At 43.7% G+C, this 25,128-nt stretch overlaps 2 protein-coding genes across 2 annotated transcripts; one reads left to right on the top strand and one right to left on the bottom strand.

Annotated features, from left to right (window-relative positions):
- The first annotated feature begins 3,404 nt into the window (after window positions 1-3,404).
- Window positions 3,405-5,889, top strand: LOC148402429 (tubulin alpha-1A chain-like). Its single transcript, XM_088368615.1, has 4 exons — window positions 3,405-3,564; window positions 4,291-4,513; window positions 4,592-4,740; window positions 4,826-5,889. The coding sequence occupies exons 1-4, from the start codon at window positions 3,562-3,564 to the stop codon at window positions 5,804-5,806; spliced, it is 1,356 nt and encodes a 451-aa protein (XP_088224741.1). The 5' UTR covers window positions 3,405-3,561; the 3' UTR covers window positions 5,807-5,889.
- A 7,731-nt stretch (window positions 5,890-13,620) lies between these two features.
- On the bottom strand, window positions 13,621-20,100 carry tamalin (trafficking regulator and scaffold protein tamalin). Its single transcript, XM_088369499.1, has 8 exons — window positions 19,734-20,100; window positions 18,166-18,221; window positions 17,947-18,001; window positions 16,537-16,639; window positions 15,908-16,001; window positions 15,271-15,337; window positions 14,546-14,612; window positions 13,621-14,411 (listed from the first exon to the last, which is right to left on the bottom strand). Exons 1-8 carry the CDS (start codon window positions 19,944-19,946, stop codon window positions 13,942-13,944), a joined length of 1,125 nt encoding a protein of 374 aa, XP_088225625.1. The 5' UTR covers window positions 19,947-20,100; the 3' UTR covers window positions 13,621-13,941.
- Window positions 20,101-25,128: the final 5,028 nt, after the last annotated feature.

The raw sequence follows: 25,128 nt of genomic DNA, 5'->3' as shown, positions 1-25,128 counted from the left end.
ATATATATATATATATATATATATATATATATATATATATACACATATATATGATACTTTCTAACAATATACCTACCTATCTATAGATCTTTCTTCTGTCTCAATGGGGTAAATTATCGCAATAAGTCTTATAATAACGATTATTATTGTGCTCCTTTTTCATTCTAAGGCAGAAATTACATGGGAAATGGTTGTAATCAAATTTTAGAGACTGCAAACTTAATCAGAAACTAAGACCTTTGCAAGAATGCAGTACTGCAAATAGCCTTATTTGCAGCTACCATGGTTGCATAGGATGTCCATGATGGCCGCCCACCTTCCTCATCTCCCTCTTTTTTTATTTTCTCCTCATCTCCCTCTTTTGTGTCCTCATTTTCTGCAGTGATGTCATCCAGTGGCCCGATCACATGACCACTGCGTCACTTAACTGCTCTCTCTGTGGTATGGGGCGTTTCCTTACTTTCTAACCTCTGTGAGAACTGAAAATGACTGCTGTGCATTGCTGTGATGTACAAAGCAGTAACATTTGGCATTGCGTTTAGTTTCTCAGCTCGTGTCTTCTTTTGCCAGGAAATGGCTGAGCACTTATGCAAGGAACAGTAGTAAGATGAATGGATGAATGATGGATAGATGAATAGATGGGTGAGAGAGAGAGAGAGAGAGAGAAAGAGAGAGAGAGAGAGAGAGAGAGAGACAGACAGACAGACAGACAGACCAGTAGACAGGAAGTGAAGACTCGAGAACATTCTCTCCTCCTCCTTCATGTCAGCAGCTGTGGCAAAGGGGAGCAGCTGCACTCCGAGACTAGAATGCTAAAAAGATGGGAGTGGTCCTTTCCTGGCACCAAAGCGACTGCGCTGAATTGAGCAAAGAGAACATGACCCTATTCCCCGGGCGGCACTTTTTCCATTAAGCACAGCACAACTATATTAAACAGCAATAGATCACATTTTCGCCTTGCAGTAGAAAAATGGGATGATTTTTGTGTTGTACTGATTTCCACAACGTAAACAAGGAAAACAGAATATTGTGACATTGTTAGTTCTTAATATGGGTCTGCCTTCAATTTATTTGGTTTTGGCATTTTCTCTATAGCAATGATGGAAATTATAGAACTGTACATACAAACAACATTTTAAACATTTTACCATTATTAATATGTATATAAAAATAGATTATTATTATGATTATTGTTGGACTGCAAATGAATTGCACAACAGGCAAATTATCCATGCGGGGATGAATATAATGTAAATCAGCCAAACGCGCTAAATTCAGATCAAGTCACTACAAGTCTTCTCTCCATTGTACAACCCAAACCATAATGAGCTAAGCTTGACAAATATGCAAGCACGAGATCTTATTTACGAGTAACTTTTGCATGTGTTCTGCTTTATTTTCATTTTGGATGAAAGTTTAACATTGGCTAAGATCTGCATTATACTGCATAAGGTCAACATAAAATAAGTAAAACAACACAAGACGTAGGATTTCTAACATGAGTACAGTAATTTACTAAAGTGAGTCACCTAATATAGAACGTCTAAGCGGCATTGAATTTCTATTTTTAGATGCATCAGATTCAAAGGCAGAAAATTGTAGGCCTTGGGGCAACTTGTCAAAGAATTTCTTTGTTGTCAGCAACCAAGGCACCAAGCTATTCAACAGTATCAATGTTTATGAACTATTTTACACCATGTGCTGCCTTGACCATGCAGTCTTTCTATAGTACTGTATATTCACCACAATGTATTGAACGCGGTTCTAAAAAGCGGAATAAGTACAAGCATTTTTGAGATGAGGACATTAGCGTAAATGAGTCAGGAAGCAGCCTCAGTCTAGCAGGGCAGCTGCTGCAGGGTTGCTGCTATTTAAACTGGGTCACGTGACAACCAGATAAAGGCGGTCTTATGCGGATACTGGGGCTGTGTCTAGGCAACGGCACTATTCATCCCTAGCAACCGTTAAATCTTGGGAGGAGGAATGGGGGTTGGGCCATCTGTGCTGGTATATGACTGGACTGGATGACCTCATTTGTCAGCTAAAGCCTTTGGAAACAAAGATTGGTCACGAAATCAGTCTGGGACTAGAAACAGAGGCGTTGTTTACTTGATAATCATGGATTATCTATGTATTGCAAATGATGTTTCACAAGCGTGTGAGTGCGGACAATCAAATGATCGCTAATGTAGGATAACTTTAATCGGAGCTTGGGTGGACTGAACCGCCTAATGGATATTTCCTTAGCAAATCAATGACATGTATTATGCACGAAACTCAGCAGATCAGTATTGCTGCTTGCCTGAACATCAAATACCATCGATACATAAAAGTTATACATTCAAAAAAAAAAAAAAATAATGATGTTCATGTGATGCTATTTTTAAAAAGGTGTTTCAGGTGTTTTCATTACATTGTGAATACCTTGTTCATTTAACTAATGTGAATGGAAAGACATTTGAGCATTTATTACATATGCTTGATAAAGAGGATACAAGTATGTGTAATGTCTAAAGCAACACAGCTTTAGGTTTAATTGCATACTAGTAGGCCAAAAGTGGCACAAGTGATGGAACAAAATGTTACAAATAGTACACGCTCTACTTGCACACCATAGTCTTTCAACAAGTACTAGTTTGTCTTAATAATGAAGACAAGTCGTTCTAGTACATGGACCTTCATCTATATTTTTATCCTTTACTTGGAGGATAATAGTAAATGATACATTCTTGCTAGTTCCGCCTTGTGTAACTAGAAGTACGAATACTACTCGTTTGAGCATTTATTCCATATCCTTGCCATAAGTTGTAAATGCAGCTGCCTTTCATTCAGTCTACGTGGCTTTGATTCCAGCACCAGTGAGTGACCCAATGCCAAACCTCCACCAGTCAAATCCAGATGAAAAAAAAAAGAATCCTGACAACTGCACCAAGCAAGCTATTTGAGTGGTTCTCTGTGGTGACACATGAAAAAGACACAATAATTCTACAGATGGAAAAGACACAATAATTCTACGAGCATGCTCGGGTTGTTCTTGTAAGCCAGATACTTATTACAACAGTGTCATGAGTACATGAACATCAAGTTCCATGTCAAGGAAATGGTAAAAGTCCTCAAAAGGCTTTTAAATGATTTGTCTTTTGTGAGATTATGCAACATTGTACTTTCACCTAATGGTTTGAGGCCTGTCTTCTGGTAGCATCACGTTGAAATTACGCAGCATTTTCCCCTCAGCTAGCCATGCTTTCTGCACAAAGCCGGGTGGGGCCAGGGAGGGTGCTTGTGTGACCGCTACTGAGATCAGCCAATGGAAAGCCACGGATAGTTGACTGACAGGCATCTGTCCACTAATAGGAGAGCACTTGAAGTCGCCGCGCCTCTGATCAGCCAATGGTGACACAGCAACCGGCGGCGCGAGGTCGCGTCAGTATAAATACTGTCTCGAGTTCCCGGGTGCGCCATAATGTCTTACATCGACCGCGTAACAGTCGGATTGTAAGACAATTCCTCAACGGACTTCCTTGTTGTAACCTCCTCGATTGACCCCTCAAGAAAAGCAAAATGGTAAGAGTGGTTTTAAAAACTTCCATGAGTTGATGATTATAATTGGCGTTTTTGTGTCCCATCGGTGTCGGGTACGAGATGGGGTTGAAATAAATGTCGATTTTTTTTTTTTCAAACTAAGGTTTACATTTGGTGACTCAGTTCGTCATGAATTGTCTTCAAATATATGTAACATTTGATATAAATAGCTTATTGGGTGGACATGTAGAAAGATGACTGACGCAGATGGTTGCTCACACCGTACTTTTGATTTTCGCTTCAAAGACCGACTGGCCATTTTCTCAAGTCCCGTGAATTCGAAGTCAAATCGGTCTACGCAGACCTTAATTAAAGACTTGCGCGTTTAGATCGGTAATCATGAGCACAGCGTTTGCATTATACGGCTCACGCCCAGAGTCACCCAATCCCGGGAGAGGATGGATGGATGAGGGTGGAGGTGGGGGCAGCAGGGTTTTGTGATTAGGCAGCGCCCTGTCACCATGTCAAATGCATGCTAGTCATTGAACGCTGACCAACAGTCAGCTCAAGGTTCACCAACCTCACACGTCACGTGCTGAAGTGGCAAGAGTACAAATAAATGTATGCAGTAAACTGCCCCGGAATAGTGGACATTTTTATTGTTGAAAGAAAAAAAAAGTTAAACAATCCAGCTGTGGTTACATATTGTAAGCTATTTGGACTTTTTTTTTTTAAAGGATTTAATTTTTTACATTCCTCCCCTCACAGCGCGAGTGTATTTCCATCCACGTTGGCCAAGCTGGTGTTCAGATCGGCAATGCATGCTGGGAACTTTATTGCCTGGAGCACGGCATCCAGCCAGACGGACAGATGCCCAGTGACAAGACAATTGGGGGTGGAGATGATTCCTTCAACACCTTCTTCAGCGAGACTGGAGCTGGAAAACATGTCCCCAGAGCTGTCTTTGTGGACCTGGAGCCCACTGTCATCGGTAAAGCCTTTGCTCTACAAAACAGTTCGTTTGATACGTGATATGATGTGTAAAGTCATTTTTATGGATTTTTCTAAGATGAGGTACGCACTGGAACCTACCGCCAGCTTTTCCACCCTGAGCAGCTGATCACAGGCAAGGAGGACGCCGCCAACAACTACGCCCGTGGACACTACACAATAGGCAAGGAGATCATTGACCTGGTGCTGGACAGGATCCGCAAACTGGTGCGTAACTTTGGAAACAACATGGTTTTGGACCGAGGCAGGAAGCCAGAATGCTAATGTATTGTCCTCGTCTTTGTGTTGTCAGGCCGACCAGTGCACTGGCCTGCAGGGCTTCTTGGTGTTCCACAGCTTCGGAGGTGGCACCGGTTCAGGTTTCACCTCCCTGCTGATGGAGCGTCTCTCCGTAGACTACGGCAAGAAGTCCAAGCTGGAGTTCTCTATCTACCCAGCTCCCCAGGTGTCTACCGCTGTGGTGGAGCCCTACAACTCCATCCTGACCACTCACACCACTCTTGAGCACTCCGACTGTGCTTTCATGGTCGACAACGAGGCCATCTACGACATCTGCCGCAGGAACCTCGACATCGAGCGTCCCACTTACACCAACCTGAACCGGTTGATTGGCCAGATCGTGTCCTCCATCACAGCCTCCCTTCGCTTTGATGGTGCCCTCAATGTTGACCTGACAGAGTTCCAGACCAATTTAGTGCCCTACCCCCGTATCCACTTCCCCCTGGCCACCTACGCTCCAGTCATCTCCACTGAGAAGGCGTACCACGAGCAGCTCTCTGTGGCGGAAATCACCAATGCCTGCTTCGAGCCCGCCAACCAGATGGTCAAATGTGACCCTCGCCATGGCAAGTACATGGCATGCTGCCTCTTGTACCGTGGCGATGTGGTGCCCAAAGATGTCAACGCAGCTATCGCCGCTATCAAAACCAAGCGCAGCATCCAGTTTGTGGACTGGTGCCCCACAGGTTTCAAGGTGGGCATCAACTACCAACCTCCCACCGTAGTTCCCGGTGGTGACCTGGCCAAGGTCCAGAGGGCCGTGTGCATGTTGAGCAATACCACCGCCATCGCCGAGGCCTGGGCCCGCCTTGACCACAAGTTTGACCTGATGTACGCCAAGCGCGCCTTCGTGCACTGGTACGTTGGCGAGGGCATGGAGGAGGGCGAGTTTTCCGAGGCCAGAGAAGACATGGCGGCTCTGGAGAAGGATTACGAGGAGGTTGGAGTCGACTCCGTTGAGGGTGACGGAGAGGAGGAAGGAGAAGAATATTAAAAGGCACTCGAGTGATAAACAGAAAAAAATTCCATAGCATTCCAATGAGTTGGTCTGTTTAAATAAAGTTTGATTAAATGGCATGTGAAGAAGTCTTGTTTTTATGAGTGATTCTTAATGTTTCTGCATTAACTCCCTGCAACTGCGATACAAAATGCCACATCAGCTTGATAAATCGCACCACGTAGACTTCCTACTCACTTTAAAGTCAACTGCTCCCTCTGCTGGTGGGCGAGGGGTATAAGAAGAATGATGACAGAGACCATAATCTCAGTCCTGTTCAGGGTCGAAGTTACATTTTGCCAACACAACTTGGGCTGGTTTTCATGTCAAATTCAGTGAAACAGTTGACATTAAAATTTAAATTGTTTCAGTATTTGTACTCAAGTTTTGCATTTGTTTAATATTTGTATTGAATGACTAAAATTTTACTCCAGTTATAAGCACCTTTGACCTACTCGGGAAACTCCTTAGGCATTTTGCATTTGTCTCCTAATTCCGTTTACATTAATTATATTTTGGCTGTAGCTGTGTGGGAGAGACGAAGTGAGAAGGACTGACAGACCAGAGTCCACTAAAAATAAACCACTGAAATTATAATTCTGCTGCCTTACATGAATGAATAAATACGAATGAAGATGCACGACTAGTGGAAAACAGTGAAACATCAGTCCTCTGCAATTATGACACAAAACACGTTCTCTAAATTGCTGGTTTATCTCAACGCAATCAGGCGACAACAAAAAAAAAGTCACTTGTGACGTCAGCTCTACGGTGGTAAAATGCGACCAGGCAGCCGTTCATTGAACACTAGAGGGCAGTATAACTACATGACTGCACAACTGGGCTGACCTAAAACGTCCACATTTTGGGAATGAACTCTAATCGAAGGAGAAGCGTGCTTCATTTTCTCTTGACAGAAACTGAAGATCCAACCTTTTTTTTTTTTTTAAACTTTTGTAACGCTGAACCCTTTCATCATACATCAAAACTTCAAGTATTCAGATGGCCTGGTGAATCTCCAAAAGTAGAACATAACACAATTACAAAAATAATTTTATTTGATTTCCTTTTTTTCACGTTATCTTTTTTTTCACTCACATTCATATTAAACATAAATAATATGCTGCCTTGAAAATAAATACGTAATATAAATTTTAAACAATGCAACAACCATGCCTTTGTTTATAGATAACTCGACATTTACCACAAAAAATTACCTGGCGCTCATGACAATAATTCTCTTTTAAACATGCAATTATGTCTGTAGTTTATCAGGAACGAAATACATTTATACTCAGGGAAACAAGTTCAGATTTTCATCTACGTAGACATGAATTAGTGAGCTATAAATTTGGCAGCATTCAGGGTTAACGTCGAAGCAGCGTCAAAGCAGGCTGCGTGCTGACATCAGACATCTCGAAGTGCGCACATGCTGAATAATACGCTTTTGTCACCGTGCTCCTTCTTGTCACCCGGCAGAACAATGTCTTCTCTGTGTGAGTGACAAGAATGCCCCCCCTCCCATTTTTGAGACTCTCCCACTTGCACATTCCTCCACACTGGGCTGCACAGAGGCCACCAGTGGGTTCCCGAAGTCCTTTTACATTACATACGGTAAATATTGGAACATATGACTGACAAGTGCCCTGGTGTGCCCCTTTACAAAAGGGATGTCCAGCTCTGGTCCAGCTCTGAACACGGGCGGAGCTAGAGGGGGGCCACGAGGGCCCTGAATTGCCCCCAAAAATGATACATTATGAATCTTTATCAGCAATTTTTATATAGATATTTTTTGGCTTTGTAACAAAAAGATTGGAAACTGACTGTGGCTTGACTGCATTGCCAGTATACTGTTTTAGTAGGGAGAAACAGATGAGGTCCAAAGAACAAAACAGAGCTTTTATATGCTTCTTCTATACTCATGATACTTTCAATACACTTGGAACACGTTTGCACTGATTCCCGGCTCAGTTTTGCGTCGCTTACGAGCAACGACTCTGTCAAGGGCGGGCAATGTTTTCTAAAATATACAGGAAAAAGCATCAGGAAGCTTGGTGAACACTTGAAGGCAGAGCAGAACATGTCCAGGAAACTCCAGCGTGTCCTCGCAGGCCTCGGATGGACTGTTTTTGTTTTGCGTCTACTCCAGGCCTGCCTGGGAGAGTCGCCATCGCTGACTCACATATGTTGGCGCTCCTCCTTCTTTTTCGTCTCCACATTTTTCCTTATTGCATTTTTTTAGGGAAGGGGGGCTTGTTTTTCACATACACTCGCTATTGCCTCAAAGTTTCCTGGACCGCTATGAGCAGGGAGACTTGTACATGTCCAAAAGGGTGAAGTCAAAACAATGCCAAGCTTTGCCTCTTCCACGCTAGAAGAAACTTGTGGCGGTGTGGGGAAAAAATGTCCAACAGTACAAGCACAGCTGCCACTCATCTGGAAAGTGATAATGGCTGCTTGGTGAACTCATTCTTCTATGAAGCTCTTCCTTTATGAACTTCAACCAAATTCAAACCAACTGTGCAAACATCTTAGTCCACTTTCAACTTTGTTGTTTTAAGCACTTTTCCGCAGCAGCCATGTTGACATAGTCAATTTGTAAATGGCAGCACACGTACGGTAAGCAGGATTAGACACAAAAGTGTGTGGTGCACGGGCCAAGGAAGAATCCATGCACTTTTTCTGAGGATTTGACTACTGTGGAAAAGTCTAGGCCACCATTGGAATTGGTTTTCAAAAGTGAACCTTTTGAGCGGTAGACTCGTCTGCTCAACATATGTGCACTGTGAAAACATCAAGATTTGTGGGACTGATCACACCAGTGTATTTTATGAAGCTCCACGTCAGCGTCGAGATAATGTTTCCTCTGCACTCTTTGAATGTTTCTTGGAAAAGGACACAGATATATCCCAGCTGGCTCCATCCTCTCAACATTTCCGAAAGACCGTGACTCAATATCCTCTAGCCTGCAGCATTCCGGAAGGCCTCGCCACTCCAGGGCTGCCATGTTGATTTCATTTTGGACTTGTATGAATTGAGGGGGCTCGACACCAGCACAATAGGACAATGCGCTCCGCTTTCACGCATGTTTTATTTGTTCTGTCCTCGACGAGAACAGGCTGATAGCCAGAGCTTCCTGCCTTAAAGACCGGAAAAAGACATGATGAACAAAAGGTGTCGCGCTGTACCAAATGTTTTCATGAACAATCTGTCATAATAATTTTAATAAGTGACATCTCGGCTAACTTTGTTGTCTTTCTGTGGGGAAAGCCTCAAAGCGAGCCTGCTGTATTTTGAGATCGACCCCAGGACACTTCCTGCTATTGTCTTTGAAGACGCTCTTTTTTTGCATGCACGCACACACACACACACACACACACACACACACACACACACACACACGCACACACATACACACAAACACAAGTGGGCATTATGTAATTTTTTTTCCCATGGTACACACATTTAGCTTAATTAAATGATTTGTTGGAAACATTGAAATACAACCTTGTAAGTTCTTCTCATTTAAGTCATTTTCTTTCCTCCTAAGAGATCATATCAGTTTGATTTTTATTTCAGATGCACCCTGTTGCCAAAAATGAACCAAAATAAAGCTACTCAACGCTTGACCGACAGTAATGAAACTCGACAGATGTCTTTAGTCTTCACTGAACCAAGCACGCATGTTTTGGGGGTATGGGAGGCAGCTGGAGCCCCCTGAAGAAAAACGCACATGCATGTGGAGAGCAAGAGCAAACCCAGGATCTTGACTGTAAAACAGACATGCTGACAAAATCCCACTGCATATATGTAGATGACATTTCATAAAGTGTCTTGATCTTATTGTGCGGGACAACCTCTTGTGTCACAAGATGTTCCGTTTCCTGGTCTTTGTCATCAGAGGCGCCATTCTGTTTGGGACATCCCCAAACACACAGGAGACAAAGACAAAGCAAATCACATCAGTTCATCTTGTCATTGCTCACTCAGATGAAGTCTCACCTAATTTGCTGGTATCATAAATGGTTGGAACTCCAAAGTATACCCATGCATGGTCATACATGACAGTTAAAGACATGCATATAAAAAGCTCTACAATTTAATATGTCAATATTGTTGGAGCCAATTTGGTTTCCTTGGCCTAAATTCTTATTTTTGTTTAAGATTTGCTGGCCTTGGGCCATGGACATTTGACATTTGACAAAGCCTTTGGTCACCTGGTTAGTCACCTGATCAGGTAAAGATGGCTGCTCTCACTTAGTAGTCAGTCTCAGCCAGTCCCAGTTAGACAAAGAAAGAAAATAGTAATGATATAATTTTTTACTGCTCAAAGGCCGCTTCAAACTACATCAAGCCTGTTCCAAGCTTGTATTTTTTGGGAACTTGAAAACTTTGAACTTAGAAAACAAACTTTAGTTTACTTCTTGGAACCCTTTATGTTGAAACCTTAGTTGGATTACAAACAATTTGGATTTGCACCTGTGTGCCACCTGCTTGCCTGCCTGCCTTCCCTTGTCTGGCCTACCACCCTTGCCTGCTTGCCATTGCCTTGCTCCCTCTGCCTGCATGTCTGCTTGCCTCCATGTTGGACATTCTACCTCCATCTTCAAAAGGGTATGAGCAACAGCTGTACACAGTGTTTTAAGATAAGCGCGTGTCAAGAACTATACAACATCTAACCTTTGAAATTTAAACTGAACTGACACTCACAAATATAATCGTGATATTTTTTCACCTAACATGTAACAATATTTATTGTTGACGTGGTTGCACAGCTGCTGTTCCTAATATTTTGGTCACTTCTCGTAGCTACACAATATCATCCAAATGATACAAAAAACGATCTTCATAGGGTTATGTATGTATGATGAGTATGATCAGGTTAGGGTTAGAGGTCAGGGTTGGGTATGATAGGTAGGCTTTGCTATGATAAGGTTAGGGTTAGGGCTTAGGTATGATAAGTATGATAGGTAGGGTTAGGTATGATCTGGTTAGGGTTGGATATGATAGGTATGATATGTGGGGTTAGGTATGATCTGGTTAGGGTTGGGTATGATAGGTATGATAAGTAGGGTTAGGTATGCTTACCACCCCGGAGAACCGCCTCTGCCACACAATGACTTGTTTTTCCTTAAATGAAGTATGGTTGTATCAACAGAGTGCGAATCAGCAAAAGTTGAATCAAAGCATCTAGCATCTTCTTTGTTGAAGAAGTTGCACCTTTCATCCAAAAGGCTTCTTTAAGTCAACATGGAGCGTAGGTGCAAAGTCCTTCTAATTACGCATAAATGCAATAGTGGGTGCGTTCTCTGGGGGCTGTTGTTGCTGGATGTGGTTCTAATGAAACGAGCATCCTGCATACCAATGAGATGTTTACTTGTCCTGTGGCAAAACAGCTCGTTAGGGTCGGCCACTCTTCCCCATGAATGAGGCGATCTTTGGGGCAGGAGAGGTCAGGGCATTGTTATCAGCAGACAATCCTCCAGAGACGGATGGCTTTTTAGCTTGATGCTTCTTTCAAAGCAGAAACCCTCCCTTTCCACATTATGGATGTTATTGTCTTGCAAGGAATGTCTCTTCTTTTTGAGTTGCCTGACGGCTCCCAAACAATTCAGTGCCGCAAATGTGTATAGTAGTACGAGATCAAACACAGATGTGTTACGTCACACGTGGGAAGGCCAACAACGCCGATCTTAGAGAGTGCCGAAGCGAGCGTTCATCGGAAAAGCTGAGGCAGCAGTTCAGTTTCCTCTCGTGAGTCCAAAAGTCTACTCGAGGCCTTGAAATGAACGTGCAGTTTTCATTTCACTGTTAGCGCTCGACAAGTCTTTAAGTTTTGAACAGTTTTTGTTGAATTTTCCTGTCAGAGCAAGTACCCCATTGATTCATAGCAGGAACCAATTCTTGGCATGTTTGCCTTATCTTCAAGTCAGGAAATGTTTGATTTCCAAGCAAAGGCCCTTGAGATTTTCAATGGTACTCAATACAAGATGACTGACATCTCTTCAGAATGTCACAATTTCATCTCTCGGCCGGTCACAAATATCCGCTGATGTTCAGGTCCAGCGATTATTGTGAAGTTGATTATCTCTGACATCCTTTAAAGACGATCATGTAATCAGATTTTATGGCAGCTCGATTCCCATTAATTTCATAGCATTTTGACAAGAAATGTCTGCAGTCGCTAATGTAGCTTACAGTTCCTTACTACTTATGCCACATATGTGTGGAAGTGCTTTTTATGGTTTTAGCAGTCAACTGTTTACAGCTTAGTTCCTTATTTGCCCATTTTATTATGCCCATTTATGTCTCCATGACGACACATATGCATATTATTTTTTCTACCCTTTTTATCTTATCTTCATGGCGGCTATCCGGACACATTGGTTACACACATCCTGCATCACACATTGGGGTAGAACTAATATAAAACAGCATGCTTATAATGTAAGTAAAGCTCAAAATCTTCATTAAAACTGTTTTTCATGAACGACATTGGCTTTTCCAGTTTGGTTCAATACTCCTGGGCAGAGTTTGAATAGTTTTGACTTTCATGGTTTCATTTCAATTAGCTTCAATTAGTTTTAAGAGCAGGCTTGTTACTGTTTATTTGTCCCAAAATGCTTCACTTTCGTATAGAATACATTTTGTATTAATTTTACGCATGAATGTTTTTAAGAACTTCACCACAACTTCTCAACCTATTTCTAGGCAGGGGGTTTTGCACTCGTGTTTGCTTGCGTGGGTCACTGCATTCCTAAAGTGGGATATTGAGCCAATGTGGGAAACTTAAAGGAGTCATTTTGCTGGTGCACAAAGAGGCCGCCACACACGTTTAGCTGGGCTTCATTTGTCTTTGGTCAACAGCTGAGCTTTCACTGCAGGGTGCCATTCAAACATTCACAAACGTATTCCGGACTAGACCCCCGTGGACTCGAGCAGGCCCTTAACAGCCCATTCAGATGTAATGAGAAGCATTACTAGCCTAATCAGGGCCTCGTTAGCATTCCGCAGTGTAACACCTCACTGCATTGTCTCTGTTAATGTGCAAAGAATGTCGGAGGCGTGTGTTTGTATGTGGGAGGAGGTCCGGCGAAAACACATGGCCACATAGCGTCCCTTCGCCATGGTCAACCTGCTGACAAAAGGGCTCAGCGGTGCTGAACCAAATGAGAGCGACCGCTGTGACCTTACGGGTCAGCTGAGAATGAAAAGCTTTCCAACACATACACAGAAGCAGCCATGGGAATATGGGAAGAGGTGGAATGGAGAGCTGGAAGAAAGAAAGTGGCTGTGGTTGGAATTCAGGGTCATGCCTTCCTCTCCACATTCCTCCTGACAATAAAGTGTGTCAGCGTTGATACAAGAGCTTCCATTCTGCACACCTCACATGCATTATTAAACTTCCCCCGAGCCACCACTTGCTGAACTCTTGGGATGGCGACCACGTGCATCAATATTTTTAACAGCACCACATGATGCTCCAACATTTTTACAAATATAGAAATCCTAAGTTGTAGACATAAATCCACTGGCCGTCCCCTTTGTATTTGAGCACCTCAATGAATCACTGGTAGCCATTTGGTCAAACTGCTACTTTTGTGTTACAATTGGAATGGAATGTTAAGTGAGGTCACACTTTTCTAAATACGCAGTCCCATATTGTATGATACCATCAGACTGTACGGTTGCCATTTTTCCGCTTCCCAAATTCACCCAGCTTATTTTCTCAGAAGGATGAACTGTCATGATGATGCAGATCGACAATGATTTAATGCAGTTCATTGAAGTAATAAAAAAATAGCCCGGCATTAATCGAAATTGTCTCTTTATTTTTTTGGAACAATATTTTTGGCAGTAAAAAATAGAACATTCTTCTGAAGCAAACATCAAACTGAAATGATTGGTCAGCTGTCACTATTAAGGTTGGTGCATGCAGGAAAACCAAACAAAAATCTTCATCGTTGACTTAAAGCCAGACACATTTGAAAATAAATAAATAACTTAAATCACAAAAGTCAACTTAAAAGTTCTATACAGCTTTGGAACACTGGCGGCTGGCTAACAGCCTTTGGTCGGTTGACGCTTTTTGAGGATTTTTTTGGACCAGACAGTCTTAAGAGGAAGTGATGTCACAGTTTGCTCTCCTCCTCCTCCAGTGGCCTGTTCAAGCCCGGGATGAACTTGAGCAAGTGCCTCCGGAAGCTTCTGTGTTTCCTCTGCAACGAGCTGAAGACTGGTGGCTTGCCGGGAGCGGCGGGTGGCGATACCGGCCCGCGTGTGTAGCTGCGAGTGCTGGCGCTGCGCGTCAACTGCGTCTTGGCTGATGCAAAGAGCTCGCTGGCGGGCCGCAGGCGCTGCTTCCTGGCCGCCTGCTGTTTGTGCCTTTTGCTCTCGTCGGCATCTGAGTCGCCGGCGTGATAAAGGCACGTCTGGTACAGGGGGTCGTCTTCGGTGGCCGTGCTGAGGACGCTGGCGCTGCTGCTGGTGCTGCCGGTGCAGTGCGGGGAGCGGCGGGCGGCCGGGCTGGGCGCTCCCAGGCTGCCGTACACGCCCGCCGACTCCAGGGACTCGTACACGGAGGCGTCGCTCATCACGATACCTGGCATAGGTGGGAGGGAGATGCTGTTAGCTGTGTCATCTTGGAGGAAAATAATAAAGCATCAAGTTGAAACTGCTATCTTAGTTTTTACAATCATGGGCAGGTTTGGCTGACAAAGACAGGATGCGACCTACCGTGAACAAGCCTCTGCTCCTGCACCATCAACGAGCGATACTCATCCCACTTCTCATGAAGCGTTTGCTGCAAAGGACCAAGCACACAATCCCATTTAATCTCAATGGAAACCACAGCAGACTGCCAAACTTCCAGTTCTCATCATTTCCTGATTTTCAGTTCGGATGTCAGTCGTCTCTGCGACGATGAACGCTTTTCGTCTCTCTGTGTGCTGTCCTGCTTCTCTATCTGAACCCAGCCACACACCGAGTCTGTTCAAGGTTTCTTTCTTCTTCAAGTTTTTTGTTTTTTTGCTTCAGCATCGTAATCTGTTCTACATCTGCTCTATGCGTAAAGCGTGCCTCAATATCACTGATCTTAGTGCTGGCGGATAAATACAATTGAATAGAATTAAGTGGAACGGTCGGTGCCTTCTTATATAACATCCAGAGTTGGAAATGACCATCGCTAAAGTGCATCTAATGCAGGAGGCTGGCGCTTAATCTGTAAAAAGTTGGATTAGTACGTGAGAAGGCTGCCGCGGCTGGTGGGATTAACAGCACAGCTGCTGGGATCTTTTAAGGGGGAAAGTGGCGCTGCTCGGCCACTTGACGGGAAGAATGCGAGAGAGCGTGCTGGAGAAAATGCTGATGCAACAGGTGTGAGAGACAGGTGTGGATGGGGGATGGGGTCTAAACACAGCACATTTGTGTATGTGCGCTGACCTACGGGCGTGACAACTCACCTTCAGATACTGCAGTCGCGCCTCCAGCTCGGCTTTCCGGATGGAGTCACTATAAATCGTCTCCAGCCTTGAAGGGAAGAAGGCGACAAGATTTAACAGGCGAAAGAGGAAGTGGTTAAGTAAAAAAGACGTCTACAAGTGTGGGAAAGAGACATTCAACCGTATCAAAAGCACTTTTCATCAGGCAGAAACAATATACAATAAACAATATCGTTATGACGCAAAACTAAACATTCATGGTATGAGTCAATACTGTGACTATGCGGTACTGCTTTCTGTTTCTGTAACGTCAGTAGCAACTTACACGTGGGCAATATCCATTTTCTGTGTTTATATGACTGCGTTCAAAAGGATCGTTTTCTAAGTCCTTGATGTCAAACTTGTAAAGTGTTTCCCCATCCTTGCGCTCTGACGCAGACGGTTCCACTTGCCTCTTACCGCTGAAGCTTCATGACGGGTACCGCTAAATTTACAAGCGACAGCAGCAGGATGCAAGCGAGTGCCGCAGTGTAAATACAGCCTTAAGAATTTGCTTCTCTATGTGCTGTCCATCCGCATATGAATCAATTTGTGGGGAACTATAAACAATATCACAACATTTAAAACTGTGCAGTTTATGTGTTGAACGTGTTTGTACCTGAGAGTGTTTCCGCAAGCCTTGATGAGCTGGACAATCTCCTTGTGTCGAAATCCCTCCACAGGGGCCTCGTTCACACTTGCGATGGTCTCCCCTGCGACAGCGCACACATTCAATGGAGATTGTTTTGATTCAACACACGAATAAGAAATGTGCATCACAGAAGGGAAGCGTGACTTTTTTTTTCCGTCCCAAAGGTTATTTTGCTACCTCGGCTTCATTTAGTGCATTCGCACAATAGCACAGCAAAGGAATTTAGGAAGTGAAACTGAAGTAGTAATCGAAAGAAGGAAGTGGACGGCGGACTGACTAGCTTGTGAACATTCACATTTTGTTCAGCCCATCTGAGATTAGTGGGAAAAAAACCACAAGCTATCACGGATTGGTAGTGAGTGATTAAAAATGGCAGCAATTTCCTAACGAATATTTTGTGTTAATACTGAGTGAGAGATGCTGACCGTAAACACCACTAAAAATAATTGAGGACAGACACTAAAGTGTCCATAGATGTGCTTGCTTGTCTCCATGATTTGTCAGTGTGTGCCATGGGTTTGATTGGTGACCAGTCCGGGTGACCAGTCCAAAGTCAGCCGGGATAGCCTTAGCTTGTCTTAAATTTAACAACTTACCGACTTTGAGTCCTGCGAGCTGGGCTGGGCTGTCGTCGTGCACCTTGCACACAAATGTGCACATTTCCACCGTGTTGTGGTCCTGATGATGCAAGCCGTAAGTCTGAAAGACACACAAGGCCTTCCATCAGTCAGGCTGAAAAGTAGAAAAAGAAAAAATAACTTCTTCTTTGGTGGCGTGTGGCTTCCGCCCCATGATTGATGTCACTGCACTGGAAACGTTGGCGCCATGTGGCATTGCCCTGATAACGCAATCACAGGATGACGTAGCTGAGGACCGCAGACCATGTGGCTCAAGACACAGAGACGGACGGACAGGGCTTGAACACGCAACAATCAGCCAGTGAAGGTTTCATGGCAAAACAGACGCCACTCAGTGGAGCGCTGACCTCCGCCAAGGCAAAACCTTCTTAAACATCTCTGACTCGTTAGGCATTTGTTTGATAAGCTTTCCCTTCAGCCTTGCAAACTGGGTGCTGGATTTGGAGGCTTGCTGTCACATTTGGTGGCCATACTGAAAGCAGACTATAACGGCCAAAAGTGAAAATGCTGAGATCTACGCCAAAATTTGGTGTATATGCTTACTTGACAACCACCTAATTTAGGAAGCCATTTTTCTTTCTGCTTCTTTGAGAAGTTCTTTCTAGGACACTGAAGGAATAATGAATCAGATGGGGGGGTGACTCGAAAAGCCCTGACACAATCTTCTACAGATGTGACTGTGGTTCTTGTGGTTGCGACGCTTGGCAGGGACGACATCGCATCCGTCCAATTGGTTTACTTAGTTTTAATAAGGGAAAATGTCTTTTGAATGACTAGCGTTTGTTAGTGAGTAGATCTACATTCAACAAGGTTTTTATGCGTGCATCACAAATGAACACTGATGTTATCAACAGTTATCTGGGAATTGTTTTAAATCGTCAAAGAAATGTCTCTAACGGCGCCCGTGTGTGGCACCATTCTTAATTATTCCGATCAGGCTAGAATTTGCTTGCGCTTACATAAGATCACAATAGATAACAAAACGTTTTGTCGTCATGACAACAACTGCTGCGACTTCCTCATGTGCGCCATTGCATCTGTCTGTGGAGGCACAGCAGACTTCCTCTTGTGGCGATACGAACAAAACCCACAAGCAAGCAGGCCGGGCCGCCTGATAAACGCAAGCACGCCGTGACGCACATCAATGGACATCACAAAAGGAACAGGAAGGTCCATGTCAAGTGACCAATATGGCAGCCCAAGTGCGCCTCACGAGTTCACCACTTCCTGTAGGTGTCGGAAGGGCGGAGAACATCCAAAAAAAGAACAATATGACGTACACTTTGGTAAATAAAGTGCGCCACTTTATCTCACATCCACTTGCAAAGATTTTAAAATAGGGGAGAATAAAAATAAAAATCAACTTACCTGAATTTCAAAACCAAATGTTTGCTCCTCTGCTTTCTCCAGCACCACCACCTTCCTGAAGAGCAGATTGGAAAGGAGCAGAATTTCAAACTGGGGGAGAGTTTAGAATGTTAAGGTTTGTTTTCGTCAATGTCCCCGAACAGTCTTAGCGATTCTACGGTAAGTGACATAACCGTGTGGTTTGCGCCCTCAATTATTTTCCCTACAAATCGTTTTTACCTTTGTGGTTCTGGTGTTGCCTGTATTTGTGGCTTCCATTTCTGCGAACCGCCAGCCTACAAAAGAGAAACAAGCACGTCAGACACCTGACTCAAAAGGGTATCCCCGGGGCTTTCTTGGACACACCTACTACACACACGCACACCGCATGAACCGGTCTGTCAGGTCACTGCGCACGTGCACTACACGGGTGTATTTTTAGGCTGCTGAGTCATCCAAAGTTTACACTGAAACTGAAAATGTGTGTCGAACTGCCGCTTGTTTACTTCAACTAGAAGCTAGTTTCACATTTCGACTAGCCTCACCTGTCTACAGGCTTTTCAGACCTCTAGGGAGCCACGATAAAAAGGTGGAGTCTTTCACAGTACGTACATGAAGCCAAGCCGGGGTCGAGACTAGGGCCCACCAAAATAAATACGGACTGTATCTGTCCACAAGGCTTCACTTCTTAGCTTCGTTCCAACTCAGTCCTTTTCTGATGAAAGGCCGCTTTGTGCCAGCTCGTAAACTGTTGCTTTCTTTTAAGTCTCCACACTTACAGAATTGTCAGGCTTCTCAATGAGAGCATTTATTATTCCCCAAAAACCCACACAGGGGCAACATGTGGGGGAGCTACAGCGGGATGGACTGCCCCTCACATGCTTACAATGCACCCTTGTTGCCCTCCAGTTTGGACGCTTAAGTCCACTTTCTCAGCAACCAAATGTCCATTTGGCACACAAATGACCATTGGAGTCAAATGAGGGACAGCAGCCAGGAAAATGTGGCATAGTTAGCAAGCGTTACGCAATGCTTAATAAAGGTTATGTCACTCTGGCCATCGGTAGATGTCCTTTATAAATAACATGGCTGAAAAAAACATGCTGCAGCTGCTGTCGAGAACATATACCTCAAAATTCACCCAATTTGCCATTGAATTTAGAATGAATAAATGTGAAAATAAGGTAGCAGACTCAACAAGGAGCAATTAGAGAAGAATGCAGGACCATAGACTGAAGTGGACTTATGAATAAACATCATCCCTTTTTGTAAACAGTTAAGCATGTTAAATACTAATTACATCACTCATCTAACTGTTCAACTTTTTGACTCTAGTGTGTGCAGTGATGCATCAAAGCAAAACGGTTGAGAGGTTTGTCTGAAGTCACGTGTGCATTATCATTTATAAACAGCGTCAGTTGGACGAGCGAAAGTTTAAAAAGCACACGTTTGCTCCGAATATTAACTATATCTTCAAATACATAATATTTTGAAAATATACTACTTCTAAGTATGTGTTGCCATTGACGTCATAAATACAACTGAAATAATTATGACGTGGAGTGATCGTCGATAGTATTGTTCAAGCAAACAACAACCCACCCACCAAGTAAATAGTGGCATTGCTCTTATAATAATACATATTTATCTCAGTCGTGGACCATTAGATCCCCTTTTAGTATTGAACTCATCGCCGGAGAGCAGTCACACTTCAATCAACGCCTATACGTTAACTCCTTTAGAATTTTGAATTGACACATTTCTCTTGTAGACAAAGGAGAGCCATTAAAAACCGGTGATTATTTTACCTTTCTCAAATTTCTGGGCAAAGTGCCTCCGGAGTAAGCCAGCGTCTTATAGTTGTAAACCTCCGATGGGTCGTTGTGGAGCGGCGCCGTCCGCTGGCAGCTGTCCGACTGGGACGACGGGAAATAGACGTCGTTGTCTGGGGAGGATGCCGCCGCCACCGCTGAACTGTCCGGCCCATTCGAGTTGACCATCTTCATCCTCCGGAACGTCATGCCTATGCCAAAAGTTTGCCGCAAGTCTGCTGAAAGTGCCCCGACGGAGAACGCCGACCGTCTCAACAAATGAACTTGAGTGCGTGCTTGTGTGTACAGTATGTGTGCGCGCGTGGGTGTGCGTGTTGTTCTCAACGAATCAACGTGTCGTCTCCAGGATACTGTTGGCTCGTGAGTGAACGATTCGTTCAAAAGTACGAACATTTTTTCAGTGAACGATAGTGAACCATATGAAGTAAATGACGGGATTTTTTTTTTTTTTTTTTTTTACCTCATCTAATATGTATCAAGTATACGAGCTGGTGTTTTAGAACAGCCAAGACCAGTGTTGCCGTGAGAGATGTTCAGCTGTGCCGTGGGAAATTGTCCAACATTAAATACCGATCGCATTGTAAACAGGATCGCCAAACCACAGGTCAGTTAGCGCAAGGCCTGGTCAGCCACTTGCTAATCATGCATGCATGGCAAATCGGAGAATCTTGAGATTTCATGTTGTGGCATCGGCACATACTCAGTTTATGTGTGTGTTGCTGTTAGTGTTGGCTCGTGAGTGAACGATGCGTTCAAAAGAACGATTTTGTTTTCAGTGAACGAGAGTGAACGAATCACTTCCTAAAGTGAATCGTTCTTTTTTTAGTTCATATGACTTCAACCAGTAGGTGCCGGTAATGCGCATTGAAGCTGGTGCCACCTCGCCGTAAAACAAAACGAAGAAGACGTAACTTCCCGTTCACCAACGAGTCGTGAATTGCATTTCCCGTTCACAACGAACGAATCTGTGAGTGAACCATTTGTATTTCCAGTTCATCGCGAGTACTGCTCAGTGAGGGAACGAATCCTGACTTTCCCGTTCGCGAACGAGTCAATGTGTCGACTGCCTTCCTTCCCGTGCATCAACGGATCAGTCAGTGAACGTGTTGCGTCTCCATCCTGGCGTGAATTATGTAAGCCAGAATGTCGAATTACGATTTGCCAAGGAAAGCAAGAACCACTCACTGAAACACCACTTTTATGCGCGTTTTCTCCAAGCTAACGGCTAACTGTAGTGCATGAAGGGATGCGCCGTTATGCAAAAACGGGGAGATTATGCTTCTCTTTGGGTAATCTTGATTTTATAACACTTGTAGTAGTTTTTAAATAACGTGTATGCATATATACGCCTAAATATTGTTATCCAATATATCTACTGTAATTTCACATTGGATTGCTGGTTTGAAATTTCAAGATTCAAGAGTTTTTATTCGCCACGTTTGAGCGTGCCAAACAAGGAATTTGACTTTGGTAAATCACAGCCTCTGTTCAACATTTAGGTGACTAACAACAACACTCAGGACATGTGAAAAATGGCAAATATTCTCAAACATCCCCTGATCTTAAACTCCCAAGAGGACAAGGAAAAACTCAAAACTCCAGCTAGGGGAAATGAGAAACCTCAAGAAGAGACCACAGATGGGAGGGTCCCTCTTCTAGGATGACCAGGCTGCAATGGATGCAGAGAGGACACATAGTACAAACAGTGTGGACAATTCAAAAAAGGTGTGGAGAGCAGGATGTTATTGCGCAGTAATTTAGTTTTATTATTATTATTATTATTTTAATAAACATTTATGTTAAAACTTGTCTGGTGTTTTTTTCCTTGTTTTTATATTCACCAATTAAAACATAAAAATCTGACATTTGGTTAACTGCTTTATATGACAACATGTGTAGGTACACCTCATGGACACTTCAATAGGTACACACTACATGAGGTAAAAAAAAAAAGAAGAAATAAATAAAGGGTTAATTGCACAATAAAAGCACATACAGGTACATCTCACACCTGGGATCGAACCAAGATATTACCAAGCAAGAGCCCGTGCCACTAACAAGTCGGCTGTTTCGACATGACAGGCTATGGTGGAATGCACTGTTTTGTACTAGTGATGTGCATCACAGGCCACGAGGGAAAAAGCTTAAGTGAAAGTGAAAAGTGCTACACCCGCCCTCACCCCCACCTCCTGATTGGCTGTTTGAGCTGTGACGTCACTTGGACACTCCATTAGGTATACCGCCATTTTCAAGTGTACCTAATAACAGACCACTTTAATGGGAAATATCATGGTCAAAGGTCACAGGTGTCAAGCTCTAGTCCTCGGGGCCGCGTTCCAACAAGTTTTTCAAGATTCACCTCCTGTATTTCCCTAATAAAGTGGCCTGTTATTAGGTACACTTGAAAATGGCGGTGTACCTAATGGAGTGTCCGTGTGATTCCCTCGTTAAGTGCACCTGCGTGAAAAGTTTTAGCTCCTTTTGAACATGAAAGAAGCTAAAACTTTTCACGCAGGTGCGCTTAACGAGGGTCACTTGGAAAACATGTTGGAACGCGGCCCCGAGGACTAGAGTTTAACACCTGTGACCTTTGACCATGATATTTCCCTAATAAAGTGGCCTGTTATTAGGTACACTTGAAAATGGCGGTGTACCTAATGGAGTGTCCGTGTGATTCCCTCATTAAGCACACCTGCGTGAAAAGTTTTAGCTCCTTTTGAACATGAAAGAAGCTAAAACTTTTCACGCAGGTGCGCTTAACGAGGGTCACTTGGAAAACATGTTGGAACGCGGCCCCGAGCACTAGAGCTTAACACCTGTGACCTTTGACCATGATATTTCCCTAATAAAGTGGCCTGTTATTAGGTACACTTGAAAATGGCAGTGTACCTAATGGAGTGTCCGTGTGATTCCCTCGTTAAGTGCACCTGCGTGAAAAGTTTTAGCTCCTGCGGAACGTGAAAGTGACCAAAAACTTTTCACGCAGGTGCGCTTAACGAGGGTCTCTTGGAAAACATGTTGGAACGCGGCCCCGAGCACTAGAGCTTAACACCTGTGACCTTTGACCATGATATTTCCCTAATAAAGTGGCCTGTTATTCGGTGCACTTGAAAATGGCGGTGTACCTAATGGAGTGTCCGTGTGATTCCCTCGTTAAGCACACCTGCGTGAAAAGTTTTAGCTCCTTTTGAACATGAAAGAAGCTAAAACTTTTCACGCAGGTGCGCTTAACGAGGGTCACTTGGAAAACATGTTGGAACGCGGCCCCGAGCACTAGAGCTTAACACCTGTGACCTTTGACCATGATATTTCCCTAATAAAGTGGCCTGTTATTCGGTGCACTTGAAAATGGCAGTGTACCTAATGGAGTGTTCGTGTGATTCCCTCGTTAAGTGCACCTGCGTGAAAAGTTTTAGCTCCTGCGGAACGTGAAAGTGACCAAAAACGTTTCACGCAGGTGCGCTTAACGAGGGTCTCTTGGAAAACATGTTGGAACGCGGCCCCGAGGACTAGAGTTTATAACACCTGTGACCTTTGACCATGATATTTCCCTAATAAAGTGGCCTGTTATTAGGTACACTTGAAAATGGCGGTGTACCTAATGGAGTGTCCAAGTGACGTCACAGCTCAAACAGCCAATCAGGAGGTGGGGGTGAGGGCGGGTGTGGCACTTTTCACTTTCACTGAATCTTTTTCCCTATTGGCCTGTGATGCACTAGTACAAAACAATGCATTCGACCATAGCCAGCCATGTCGAAACAGCTGACTGGTTAGTGGGACGGGCTCTTACTCAGTAAGATCTTGGTTTGGTCCCAGGTGTGAGATATGCCTGTATGTGCATTTATTGTGCAATTAACCCTTTATTTCTTCAAATGTCTGATTTTTATATTTTAATTGGCGAATATAAAACAAGGAATAAAACACCAGATAAGTTTTAACATAAATGTTTATTAAAAATAATAATAATAATATTAAAAGTACATTTCAAACCAGCAATCCAATGTGAAATTGCAGTAGATATATTGGATAACAATATTTAGGCGTATATATGCATACACGTTATTCAAAAACTACTACAAGTATTATAAAATCAAGATTACCCAAAGAGAAGCATAATCTCCCCGTTGTTGCATAACGGCGCATCCCTACATGCAATAAAGTTAGCCGTTAGCTTGGAGAAAACGCGCATAAAAGAAGTGGTGTTTCAGTGAGTGGTTCTTTCTTTCCTTGGCAAATCGTAAATCGACATTCTGGTTTACATAATTCACGCCAGGAGGGAGACGCAACACGTTCACTGAATGATCCGTTGATGCACGGGAAGGAAGGCAGTTGACCCATTGACTCGTTCGCGAACAGGAAAGTCAGGATTCGTTCCCTCACTGATCCGTTCTCGCGATGAACTGGAAATGCAAATCACTCACTCACAGACTCGTTCAGTTCGTGAACGGGAAATGCAATTCACGACTCGTTCGTGAACGGGAAGTTACGTCATTTTCTTCTTCGTTTTGTTTTACGGCGAGGTGGCACCAGCTTCAATACGCATTACCGACACCTGCTGGTTGAAGTCATATGAACTGAAAAAAGAACGAATCACTTTAGGAAATGAGTCGTTCACTCGTTCACTGAAAAAATGAAATCGTTCATTTGAGCGAACCGTTCACTCACGAGCCAACACTATTTTGTACTTACCTAACGCGCGCGGAACCCAATACTGAACGGATAAGAATGACTTGAAGTGAAAGCGGGGTGACCGCCGAATAGCTCCGTCGCTGCGTCCGAATGCCTCAGATTTAGGGTTCGACCCCACACCCCTGTGAAATGTGCTAAGCATGAATTTACTAACGCTTGTCAAACTTCTCCCCGCAGCACTGTCCGCATTGCATTGCGCGCTTCTCTCAACAGGGAAAAAAATAAGGCAGTAATTTCTTTAGAAGTTTAGCAAGTTTTTTCCCCTTTTTTTGTCATTTACTTGTCTAGGCTGTTCTAAAACACCAGCTCGTATGCTTGATACATATTAGATGAGGTAAAAAGAATCCCGTCTTTTACTTCACATGGTGTACAGGCACAAAGGTTTGCAGTGCTGAGGACATGTGGAGCCATAGAAACAAGTTATTTCGAAGCATCGATGGCCGAGCGGTTGGGCACATTGATGCCGTCTATGTGCCCAACCAGGAATCCAGGATCCTGCGGCAGGGGGCGTGGCTTGATTAGACAGGACATAAATGTGGTGTTGACGAGCATCCGAATTTTTGTGTTTGGGGCACCTCGGAGTTTCTACTGATTTCTTTAAAATTCAATGTAAGGAAGAAATGATCACGATTTCTTACTGTTATCTAAACCAAAATGCATGCAGCAAACAGTTCACAACAGG

The sequence above is a fragment of the Syngnathus floridae genome, chromosome 2, assembly GCF_059516105.1.
Source record: "Syngnathus floridae isolate MCC-2025c chromosome 2, RoL_Sflo_1.0, whole genome shotgun sequence".
In the NCBI taxonomy this organism is placed as follows: domain Eukaryota; kingdom Metazoa; phylum Chordata; class Actinopteri; order Syngnathiformes; family Syngnathidae; genus Syngnathus; species Syngnathus floridae.
Note: the sequence above shows the minus strand (reverse complement) of the source record. Positions and strands in the feature narration are given on the sequence as shown.